Source organism: Bos mutus, chromosome 9 (assembly GCF_027580195.1).
Source record: "Bos mutus isolate GX-2022 chromosome 9, NWIPB_WYAK_1.1, whole genome shotgun sequence".
Taxonomy (NCBI): domain Eukaryota; kingdom Metazoa; phylum Chordata; class Mammalia; order Artiodactyla; family Bovidae; genus Bos; species Bos mutus.
The window spans coordinates 94825613-94838047 of NC_091625.1; the positions used below are offsets into that span (position 1 = coordinate 94825613).

The window sequence follows — 12435 nt, forward strand, 5'->3', positions numbered from 1 at the left end:
CGTCTAGAGGGCAGAGGCAATGTACTGACTCAGCCCTGCCCCGCATGCGCAGGAGACACTCATCAACAGCGCGAGGGGTGGGCCACAAGACAGAGGGGCGCCCTGAAGGGGCGCTGCCCAACACGATAGCCTCTGGCCTCACATGGCTCTTGAAATGTGGCCAGAGGAAAACGCACGTCAGATTCAGGAGACTCGCTATTGACCAAAGAGTGAACATTTTCATTAATAATTTTAATACCGATAATATATTTTCACAATACGTTGAATGAAAATGAAAGTGAAGTCACTCAGTCATGTCCAACTCTTTGTGACCCCGTGGACTGTAGCCTACCAGGCTCCTCCATCCATGGGATTTTCCAGGCAAGGGTACTGGAGTGGGTTGCCATTTCCTTCTCCAGGGGATCTTCCCAACCCAGGGATTGAACGCAGCTCTCCTGCATTGTAGGCAGACGCTTTACCATCTGAGCCACCAGGGAAGTCCTAATATATTGGATATGTTGCATTAAGTGAAATATAGTATTTGAATTAACTTTGCCTGGTTCTTTTTGCTTTTTAAAATGTAGCCACTAGAAAATTTGAAATGACATATGTGAGCTGTATTATATCTCTATTGAGTGTTGAGTGGTTTCAAGGTCCGTGTTTGAGTGACAAGGTCCACGTTAGTGACAAGGCTGTCCTGGGAAGGAAGCCTTTTAAAGGACACATTCACCTTTGAGGGGGCACTTACCATATGGGGTTCCTTCCTTCCTTTCTTTACTCATCTGAATTCTAAACTACTCTATTGCAAAGAAATTTTTAAGTCATCTTTTCAGGGTTTGCTTATGGAAATGGTTATAAGGATACCCCAAGGCTTATTTCTACCCCAAGAAGCAGTATTTAATTGTAAAATCTCTTTAAGGAGCCCCTAAAAACCCAGCTTGTTTGTTCAGCTGCCTTCTTTGTGTTTGGACAACCAGACACTTGGGATGTATAATGGCCTAAATTCAGGGTAACCCGGTGGGGAGGTTGGGCTTGAACCCCCTTGACGGCAGCCCTGCCTGCAGAGACCTGGGAACACACGGTGACCATTCAGGAGCCAGCCCCCCTGTCCCGTGCTGGGGTCCCACGTCCAGTGGGATGTCAGGGACTCTCCTCTGGGCCCCAGAGCTCGGGGTGCGGAAATCCTGGAGAAAGTTCTCAGCAAAGCTGTATGCTCCCACCTGTCTTCCTTGTATTTCTTTTCTAGAACTCTCCAAGTCCCAGAATGACATGACCTCTGACAAGCAGCACCCGGAGATGGTCCCCAGGCAGCGTGAGGGCCGGCCGGAGAGGAGGAGCCAGTCTGACACCGCGATCAACGTGACCACCAGGGTATCCCTGGCCACCCCAATGCCTGCCCGTCTTCTCTATAGAGTTCTCTGTCCTTTTATTTCAAAGCTAGACATCAAGCAGTCTAAAAAACACTTATAAACCCCTCCATTGGGTGGGGTGGGGGTGCTGGCCAAATGAAGGTTAAAATTCAGATGTATTGATTTTGGAACATGGTTCAGAAAGGGGAAAGGCTTCCACGTGACCCCCACAGCCCCCTAAGGCTTCCAGGCCACGCCAAGCACGAAGGCTCAGCTTCAGTCTTGCCGTGTGCCCACTTATTCCTAGCCTGCGGATACACTCGCTCAGGCCAGAGGCTGGCACGTCCTGCTTCCAACCACCTCTGGTTAAAATCTGTCCTGATCTCTGAAACTGTTGAAATCATAAATGCTGCACGTCCAGGTGTGGTCGTGAGGGGACTCTGCAGGTACCTCCACTGGAAGAGATACCACCTGACAAAGGCCTGTAGGGAAAGAATTACTCTTCCCACCAGGATTAACCAAGCCAGAAGCAGATGCGCTGGAGTGTGAGGGAAAGTGGATGTTAGGGTCAGGAAACCTGGGTTCCGGTCTGGTCAAGGTGACCTGGCCGTGGCAGGCACCACCACCTGGCTGTTTGCAGGTGTGACAACTCCGGTTGGCTTGACAAGACAGGTGCCCTTCTCTGCAATACCGGGCTCTGTTGAGGGTGTCCCCAGACACACTGTTCTGTAGGCAAAGGGGTGATGGTAACCTCACCTTCCTGCTGGGACTTCCGCGCACTCTTAAGATGCTGCATTCTGCCTCCATTCACCAGGTCATCACGTGACCTCCTGAGCATCCAAAAGCAGCCCCCCTCATCCCCCCAGGGAATGAAGGTGATATTGCCTGTTCCTTCCAGAGCAGCACAGTGTTCCTGCAAAGATCCCCCGAGATAACTTAGGCAGCAGTTTAAAGTCTCTGTTGTCTAAATATAAATCTAGATTGCTCATGCGTGTTACTCTGTGCCGGGCTCTTGCTAAAAGCTTTGCCTTTTATCCTCATACCACCCTGAGTGGGTATTCACTTGACCCTGTTTACATCTATGGAAGCTTAGGGAGATTGTCACAGACCCCTGGCAACAGAACCAGAAATGGGGGCCTGGAGTCAGTCTTGGTTTGGAGGCTGAATGCTGATTCTCCACTTTAACGTGTATGCAAGTCACTTGGGGGTCTTGTTGAAATGCAGATTTGAAGTCAATAGATGTGGCTGTGGGCGTGAGATGCAGGATCTCAGGTGTGTTTCTGAGGAACTCGGGACCGGGCAGGCGGTCTGCTGCCTCGCTGTAAGGGCAAGCCGTGGAGAGTGTGTGACATGTATTTGGAAGGTCTTTGAGACTCCGAAGTGCAAACAAGCGTGTGTTCCTTTCGGCTCTCCAGCGCCCACATGAACACCGTCCAAACTCGTTCCTGAATTGAGGTGGAAGAGAGGGTCAGCGTGCGTTTAGGTGACACTGGGTTCTGGGCAGATGGAGCATATGTTATTTATCAGGTTGGTCAAAAAGTTCATTTGGATTTTTCCATAAGGTCTTATGGACAAATCCGAATGAAGTTTTTGGCCAACCCAATACTTGATCACATTTCATTGCAAAATTCCTGAGAAAGATATTGCTGCTCCTATGATAGAAATCTAGAACCTGAATTTTAGTGCAAGGTTAACCACCTTGTCTCATAGCCATGGCTCATGAAAAGTGGAACCAGGAATACACCCCAGGTTCGTCTGACTCTTAACTTATACATTCTTAACCTCTTCAACATATGCTCCACCTAAGGAGGACAAATGAACTTTTTAAATCCTTAAACAACCCTGTGAAGCCTGGGCTGTTACTGTCCCATTAAAGATGAGGGACTCGGGTGCCAAGGGATGGCCCGGGCGGGTAGCGTGGTCAGAGTGGCAGGGCCAGTCGGAGGCTACCCCCAAGAGCATTCCTGTGATTCCTGCCAGGAGACACCAGCAAGGTTTGCAGACCTGCATGGTTCCTGCTTCTGATGTCACGTACCAGGTGCTGGGGCATCGAAAGTATCCGTAGGCTTCACTCCTGACCTTCTGAAGTGATGCAATGTGACATCACCCTCCCCGGCTGCTCGTGCCGTGGCGGGGGGGACTGCCGGCTGACTGCAAGGTGGTCTGAAGGGCCAGCGGTGCCCAGGGGTAGAAGCCAGGAGAATGGGGTGGAGGGGTGTGTCCAGAGAGCCCCCAGCGGGTGGATCCTTTGTCCCCGGGGTGCCCACTTCACTGCCACACTCTTGGCAGGACACGCTTAGGACTTTCTCTCTCCCCACATTGCTTGAGGTTGCGGCAATTTTAAAGAGAAATTTAGCCAAATGTTTATAAAGTGCTCAGTAATTATGGCATGATCTATAAGTGCTAAATAATTACTGGGTCAGCATATAAAGAGCACATCTTTAAATAGGATGTCTGTCAGGCTGCAATTACGCTTTAGCTGGTGAGCTCACGACAGTTCCACTCACACTTCTATAGGAACGTGTAGGAGCCTCTCGCCAGCAGTAAGGAGGCAACACGGTGGGTGCCCTTTGTAAGTGGGGGACGCCGGCGGCCTTCTGCCGGGGGTGACACTGAGACACAGAACTAGGAAATCGTTGTCTTAAAATGATGCCAGGATGAGAAATCCCTGGGAAATTAGTTCAGGATTGCTTCTAAGTTATGTCTCTATCCTTTAAGTTGGAGCTGCAGAAATTCTCCGGGAGATATCTGGGCCAGGGTTCATCAAGAAGTGAATTTCTGCTGCCGAACTGCCCTCCTCTGGGGTTAACTCAGTCTTCATAAACCCTGGGTGCAGCATAGCTGTTTTCTAGCACTCCTGCACACACTAAACTTTATACTTGTTATTTTTGTTGCTGTTGTTGCTGCGTCGCTTCAGTCGTGTCCGACTCTGTGCGACCCCATAGACTGCAGCCTACCAGGCTTCTCCGTCCTTGGGATTCTCCAGGCAAGAACACTGGAGTGGGTTGCCATTTCCTTCTCCAATGCATGAAAGTGGAAAGTGAATAATTGCTAATTTAGCGTGTTAGTAGCTCAGTCATGTCCGACTCTTTGCATCCCCATGGACTGTAGGCTGCCAGGCTCCTCTGTCCATGGGATTTTCCAGGCAAGAATTCTGGAGTGGGTTGCCATTTCCTTTGCCAAGGGATCTTCCCGACCCAGGGATTGAACCTGCATTTCCTGTATCTCCTGCATTGCAGGCAGATTCTTTACCCACTGAGCCATACGGGAAGCTGATAGACAATTTTTTAAAATCTGCATTTCTTTAGTTCCAGGTGAGCCTTCTAGTCTCCTTTTTGAACACCTTCATTTCTGAAATCCTCGCCTTGGGTGTCCGGTTCCTCCAGCCCTCTGTCTCCTGCCCTGTGCCCACCCTTTGGTGCCCCCGAGCCACCTATTCTCTGGAGGACCTCACACATCACTGGGCGTGCGTGATCTCATGGCCAGGGTTCTGCCTGGCCTCTTTGGTCCCTGCAGTTTGGCCTCTAGCTAGTCCAGGGACGTGCTTCACACCTGAGCATCATGGTAGCCCCTCATCCTGGGATACCCTAACTTTGGGTCTCTCCTCAGCCAGCCTCAGTACCCACTCAGGTCACACTCCCACTGAAGACCACCCCAGGGGCCCCTCCTGCACTCGCCCTCCCTCTCATCCCACTCACTTGGCTCGTGCCTCCATTTTAATGGTTTGTATCTCTGATGAGCTAGTGAGCCCTGGGGCTTCCCAGGTGGCTTAGCAGTGAAGAAACCACCTGCCAGTGCAAGAGATGCAGGAGACTTGGGTTTGATCCCTGGCTCGGAAAGATCCCTTGGAGCAAGGAATGGCAACCCATTCCAGTCTTCTTGCTGGGAAATGCCATGGACAGAGGAACCTGGCAAGCTACAGTCCATGGGGTCACAGAGTTGGACGTGACTGACCACACATGCACACAGTAAGTCCTTGGAGAGCAGACAAAGCATCTTCTCGGCCTTTCCCTCCTCCTCTTGTCCCCAGTACTTAGAGTGGTGCATTGAACACAGTGTTGCTTTAACAAATGTCATGGAATTGAGTTGAGTTCTGGGAAGTGAGAGCAAGAACAAATGTTACAGAGGCAGTCACGTCTTTCATCTCTTCCATACTAGTCTTAGCTTTTCATTCCTGAAAATTATGACCATAGGGCAGCTGTTTATATTTCCAAGTTGAACTTCCAACCCAGTGTCACAGTCTAAAGTCTCAATTTGGAAAATTTGTCTTTTCAACCAGGAAGAGGTTCCCCCCTCCTTGTTCTGTACCATTGCCGTCCGATACAGTGGTCCCCAGCCTTTTCGGCCCCAGGGACGGACTTCATGGAAGAAGTTTTTCTGCAGACCAGGGTGGGGATTGGGGGTCGGGAATGGTTTCAGGATGATTCAGGCACGTTACGTTCACTATGCTCTTTATCATTATCACGTCAGCTCCACCTCAGATCATCAGGCATTAGCTCCTGGGGCCTGGGGACCCCTGCAGACAGAGCTTTCTAACCACTGCCTCATGTGGTTACTGAGCACTGGAAATGTGTCTAGTGCGAACAAGAAGCTGAACTGATTTGATTCTAATTGACTGGAACTTAAATAGCCCCCTGTGACTAGTGGCTACCATATTTGAAAGCACAAGCTGTACACATTATAGAAATCCCAACTATAAAATATTTTTGTTTAATTTAGAGACATATTTTGATTTTTTCCCCTTTTTTAATGAGCATGTCAGAGATGAAATTCTGCCTCACAGGCTGAATACTCTATTTCATGTGGTTAAATGCCTGTGTCATTGTGAAGGTCAAATATGGACTTCAGTTTCTTTAAGACTTGTACTAATCCTTAAGTACTTTCCTGGTGGCTCAGATGGTAAAGAATCTGCCTGCAACGGGGGAGACCTGGGTTTGATCTCTGGGTGGGGAAGATCCCCTGGAGAAGGGAACAGCAACCCATTCCAGTATTCTTGCCAGGAGCCTGGTGGCTACCGTCTATGGGGTTGCAAAGAGTCAGACACGACTGAGCGACTTGAACTCACTCACGTCCTTAAGTAATCCACCCGTCACTGTTCGTGAATGTCTCAAAGCTCAGTGATGTCTGCCTTGGGACCCCGAGTGTGTGTGTGTGTGTATGTGTGTGTGTTTTTGTTTATCCACATGGAAGCGTGCCCTTTTATTCAGCACCTGGAAGTTTACATATTAGCGACATGCAGGCCATGCTCATTGAAGTCATCACATTTGAACAAAACCAAACTGAGATGCCGACTATCCTGTTAATTTTGTGTGTGTTTTTTCAGGCTGGCACACCAGATATTCTGAAACCTCTCAGTCCAGAGAGTCCCAGACGCCCCATGAGCCCGGTTTTGAAGCAAGAAGACATCTCATCCAGTCCAGTGCTCAACACTTCGTTCTCAGGAGGCTTGAGACAGGTGAGTCTCATCTAATAATCCTTGACCCGTGCTGTGTGGTTGTCATTATGTCAAACTGGATTGGTCGGCAAGGGTACAAGCGATGTGTTGTCTTGTGGGATAAACTGGAGCACAGTGAAGTGCTGAGGTGACATTTTACTTAGATTGACAGCTGGGGGAAGACAAAAAAAAACCTGGCTAATCTTTGGTGGTTTTCTCTTTTACATCTTATTGTGAGCATAGTCATACAGGCAGAGAGTAATTCATAGTAAGTCACGGTGTCTTAGGATGAGACGTGTTTAGTTTTGACGAAGTCTGATTCATCAGGTTTTTCTCGCATGGTTGCTTCTCTGTCTGTTTTAATTAGTTGCTTTTTATTTTTGGTTGCATGGGGTCTCGGTTGCTTCGTTGCTGGTTGCAGAGAGCGAGGGCTACTCTCCGTTGCGGTGCAGGGGCTTCCGCTTGTGACCTTGGAGCATGGACTCGGGCATGCGGGCTTCCAGGATTGCGGTGCAGGGGCTTAGATGTGTGCCCACGTGGGATCTTCCCAGATCGAACCTGTGTTCCGTGCATTGGCAGGTGGATTCTTACCTCTCTACCACCAGGGAAGTCCTTTCTGTCTTACCTGCCCACAGGTCATGAAGATATTCTGCCATGTCTTGTTCTAGAAGCTTTTACAAAAGCATAGCTTTTATGTGTGGTCCCTGCTCCAGCTCATTAATTTTTGTGAATGGTGAAAGGTACAGGTCGACGTTCGTTTTTTCCAACATACGAATACAGTTTATTCCAGTGCCCTTTGTTAGAAAAAGGACTCTGATTTTTCCATTGACTTTGGTGTCTTTGTTGAAAGGCAAAGGACCGTGTCACTGCGGACCTTCTCCTAGGTTCTCTGTTCTGCTCCACTGACCTGTTTGTCTTTGTGCCAAGGCCGGACTGACGTGATCACTGTAGCTTTGTAGGAAGTCGGGTGGTTTAAGTCCTCCAACTTTGCTCTTTTTTGAGATTGCCTTGTAATGTTTTAAACATAGAGTCTTTTCATAGGCAGGCCTTTTTATTCGTTCACTTGTTATTCAAAAACATTGCATGAATGTTGACTCTGTGTCTAAACCCATGATATGTATTAGATATGTAAGAAGGAGCCTTGGGTGAGGGGTGCTGAGGCTTCAGTTAAAGCCTTTAATGTATTCAGTGACCTCAGACAATCACTCAAGAGGGAGGGGACATACCTGTGCCTAAGGCTGATTCATGTTGATTATATGGCAGAAACCAACAAAAGGTTGTAAAGCAATTGTCCTCCAATAAAAAATCAGTTCAGTTTAGCCGCTCAGTCGTGTCCGACTCTTTGCAACACCATGGACTGCTTTTTGTGACCCCATGGACTGCAGCATGCCAGGCTTCCCTGTCCATCACCAAGTCCCAGAGCTTGCTCAAACTCGTGTCCATCGAATTGGTGATGCCATCCAATTATCTCATCTTCTGTCATCCCCTTCTCCTCCTGCCTTCAATCTTTCCCAGCATCAGGGTCTTTTCCAAGGAGTCAGTTCTTCACATCAGGTGGCCAAAGTATTGAAGCTTCAGCTTCAGCATCAGTCCTTCCAATAAAAAATAAATTAATTAAAAAAAAAAATAATCACAAAAACTCCCTCAGCTTCAGAGTCCTCATCAAGGAGATGGTATCAGAATTGTTGTTCTTATTTCACTGGATTGCTTTGGTAATCAAATGGATGCTTACCTTCTGTGGTGTAATACAGTGGTTAAGAACTCCGCTTCTAGAAATCAGCATCTTGGTTCACCTTCCAGCTTCATTAGTGGAAGGAGCATGTTCCAGCGCTAGTATTCTAACCACTGTGGTACTTTAGCCTTCGGGTGGTTGTATTTTTATGAAAAATAGTGTCTACGTCAGAAAATGATAAACTTACCCCATCCCCATGACTGTCCAGCAGAATATTCAGAAGTCACAGCAGAAGCAGGCTAGACCTTGAAGAAGCGCCAACATCCTTGATTCAGTCCACAAAATGCTGGCAGTTCCCAACCCACCCTTTGGCTCCAACCACTGGCTCCTGTAGGTGGTCCCTCGTCCATCAAAACCATTGCTCTACACCCTCGCTGCTCAAAGTGCGGGGTTACCTGGGAGCTTCTCAAAGATCAGAATCTCTAGCCTTCCCTCAGACCTACTGGAGTCTGAATCTGTAATTTAGAAAGAGCCCCAGCAAATTCAGGCTTCCCGCATGGCTCAGTGATGAAGAATCCACCTGCAATGCAGGAGAGGCAGGTTCCATCCCTGGGTCATGAAGATGCTCTGGAGGAGGAATTGGCAACCCGCTCCAGTGTTCTTGCCTGGAGAATTCCCATGGACAGAGGAGCCTGGTGGGCTACAGTCCATGGGGTCAAAAAGAGTCAGACATGACTGAGCAGCACGTACCAGGAGATTCATGCACACATAGACACGCAAATTGAGCACTGTCAACTTCAAATCCAAGTGAAATACATTGTTTGTTAAGGATTCTTTAGCAGTCTAGGGATGTGCAAAAGCACTGCGTTCAGTTCTCGCAGCCCCTATTGGGGGACCCTCCCAACTCCTGCCCTGGGTCACCTCCTGCCCTGGGTCACACAGCAGCAGTCCTAGCGGAGCCAGACGGAGTGGCCCTCCCCCACTTGGATGCCCTGAGCATCAGGGATGGTCCTGCCAGGGCCTCTCAGGTTGCTGCATTGGGGTATGGGTGTTGTTTATACTGGAGAAGAGTTTGGAAAGGTGAAGGCTCTGAATGAACACTTCCCTGAGGGGGAGCTTAAGCAAGGGCAGCTCCAGAACATTCTCTCCTGGGGCTGAACCCCGTGGTGGGTACGGACAGGGAGGCAGAGGAGCGGCCTCTGGGAGCTTTTCCAAGACCCATGGAGAATTTGCCTCCACCCCAGCTAACGTGCGGACTCCAGCCAACTTGAGGGTTTTTTTTTTATTATTATTAACTAGTATTTATTTATGACGGCATCAGGTCCCAGCTGCGGCATGCGGGATCTTTTGGTGCAGCGTGGGCTCTTGTAGCTGTGGCATGTGGCTTGTGGGAAACCAACTTCCTAACCAGGGATGGAGCCCGCGTCCCCCGCACTGGAAGGCAGACTCCCAACCTTTGGACCACCAGGGAAGTCCCCCAGCTTGAACCTTGATAAGGCTGATCCAGGAGGACGGGGCCAAACCCTCCTAAGAGTTTTTCAAACTCGTCCAGGGTCCTCTCTACTTGACTCTTAAGCTCCTCCAAGGCCCGGAAACCAACACAGAGGTAGACACACGACTCGGATCCACCCCACAGCAGTCCGCGGGGCCGTCCTCGAGCTGCCCACAGCCCCGCACCTGCCCCCTCTTTCAGTCCTCGCCGGGGCGCTGGTCCTGGAACAGCTGGACTCAGCCTGCTTCCCAGTTCCTTGGGCTGTTCCCTCTCCCAGGCTCCAGGTTCTCTCACTCCCTTCCCTCCCTTCCAGTCTTGGCTCCAAGGTCACTTTCTTAGGAGCTCTGGCCTCTGCCCTGCTCTGCCTCCCTGGCTCACCTGCTCTCTGTTTATCCACATGCTTATCGCCTTCTGCCCCTGCGTAATTGGCTTTACTTGCGGTTTATTGTCGATTGTCATTCCCAGGGGCCCCGGAGCAGTGCGTGACACTTAATGGCACTCAGTAAACATTTGTGAGATGGTTGGATGCATTCTTATCGGAGCTATTCTTGAAAGCCCACTGTGCGCTAAATGCAGAGCTGGGAACTCCGCCTCCAGGTCATTCTCACCACAGTCTTGTCCTCGGGATGCTGTTGTCCCATTTCACAAATGGGAAAACTGAGGCTCTCGGAGGGTATGCCGTTTGCTAAGGCTGTATGGTCACTGCAGAATTCTGACGGGGAGTCAAAAGTCCAGGCCTTCTGTCTTACCCCAGAGGAATTGTTGGCCTCCTAAACTGACCGCTACCCCCAGTTCAGCTTTGCTCACTTGGAGCCGGTCCACACCCCGAAGACTTTTCAGAGTCGTTGTAGGGGAGGGGAGGATGCTGGGGTAACAGGATGTGGTGAGTGTATGTTTCGCACTAAGACTGTTTCTTGGGAAAGTACCTCTGAATTACGGTGCAAATTCAACCTGATGCTCTCTTTGCCCTTTCTTCTAAAATCTCCTCTGATTTGTGCCCTCAACATTTATCATCACGAGGTTGAATTATTAAACATTCAATCCTAACCTGTTCCCCTTAGACTGAAGCAGTGTGTGTTTGAGGAAACTAAACTCCCACAAAGCCAGGAACAGTTTTGTTTCTTGCCTGAAGAAACGTCGCCTCCCTTTCTGAGAAACAGGAAGTTGGGGCTAGAAAAAGCTTATTAAATCTCTGCTTATTACAAAAGTAAGAACTCAAACGGACAATAAAGAGAGGAAGCACTCAACTTCCTGAGCAGTTAAATCAGTGCAAAATTAGAACAAGTGCAGTTTGGGGACCATTTTAGCAAATTTAAGAAGTGACACAGCTCAGTGTTGGTGAGCGTGTGGCAAGGCAGGTGTTCTATAAACTGCTGGTTGAACTACGGGGAGGGCAACCAGCTTCAACAGGCATGCTGTCTTTCACTCAGCGATTTTAGTTACAGGAACTATTCTTTAGAAATCGTCATGAACTTTGCCAAAAAGCATGGATATGTGGATGTTGAGGGCAGCATTGTTTATCTTCATAACTTTTTTTAAGTTTGAAAATTTGGAATTAGCCAAAATGTCTAAAATAAGGCAGTGGTTAAATAAATTATGGTACATTTATTCAGAGGAATACTTTGCAACTATTAAAAGTCATGTGGTTGGAGGATATTGAAAAGAATAGCGAACATAGATATCGATAAACAAAAATATTAAGTTACAAAATGGTATTACAGTAGCACAGAATTAGAAAAGCAAAATGAATATACTATAGACCCTGGATTGTATCGAAAGGTTGAGAATAGTTGGCTTCTGCTTTCTTCTTAAATTTTCTTGGCCTTTTCTGTGTTTTCTGAATGTTCTCCATAAACATGTAATGTTTGTGAGAAGAAAAATCCAAGTTCTTTAAAAAAAAAAAAAAAACAACAGAAAAACAGAAAAACTCCTCTAGTTCTCAGAAACGTAGCGTTGGTAGTGTGAAGAAACGTGCAGTTACATTTTTAGTAATTCCCTGGGGAAAAAAAATTATATCCAAGGTTCCCTCTGATTTTCGATTTCGCCTTCACTTCTGTTTTGGAAAAAAATCCATGAGTTTCTGTCAGTGTTTTCAGCCAGCTGACGTTTGCCCTGGAGCTGAGGTTGCTATGTCTGGGGGAGCGACCACGTGCCAGGAACGCGCATCTGGGCCCCCTGCACCTGGAGGGGTGGGAGTGCAGCTGCTGGAGCGACTTGCAGTCGCTGAAGTAAAGCTCCAGCTCCCTAGATGTTTCTCTTAAATGTCAGTCTGAGACCTGGAGCCTTATCATGGCATTTAGGGTCACTTCTAAGTGGGAACTGTCTCAGAGCGTTCACCCCACCCATCTCACTGTGCTCGCTGGGGTTTTGGAAACTTCCATTTTCCTTTAGTATTTCTGAACTTCTCTGGTTGCACTGACTTTTTAAAAAAGAGTACTTAGCTATACACCCACATTAACCTCTGCTGTTGTTGTTGTTCAGTCGCTCAGTCGTGTCCGACTCTTGGCAA

General features: G+C 48.4%; 1 protein-coding gene across 1 annotated transcript in view; it reads left to right on the forward strand.

Annotated features, from left to right (window-relative positions):
- SYTL3 (synaptotagmin like 3) overlaps positions 1-12435 on the forward strand; it is a 96391-nt gene that overhangs the window by 63484 nt on the left and 20472 nt on the right. The window contains exons 8-9 of the mRNA XM_070376969.1: positions 1226-1350; positions 6652-6783. Of these exons, the coding sequence (XP_070233070.1) occupies positions 1226-1350; positions 6652-6783 (257 nt within the window). The remainder of the gene's footprint in view (positions 1-1225; positions 1351-6651; positions 6784-12435) is intronic.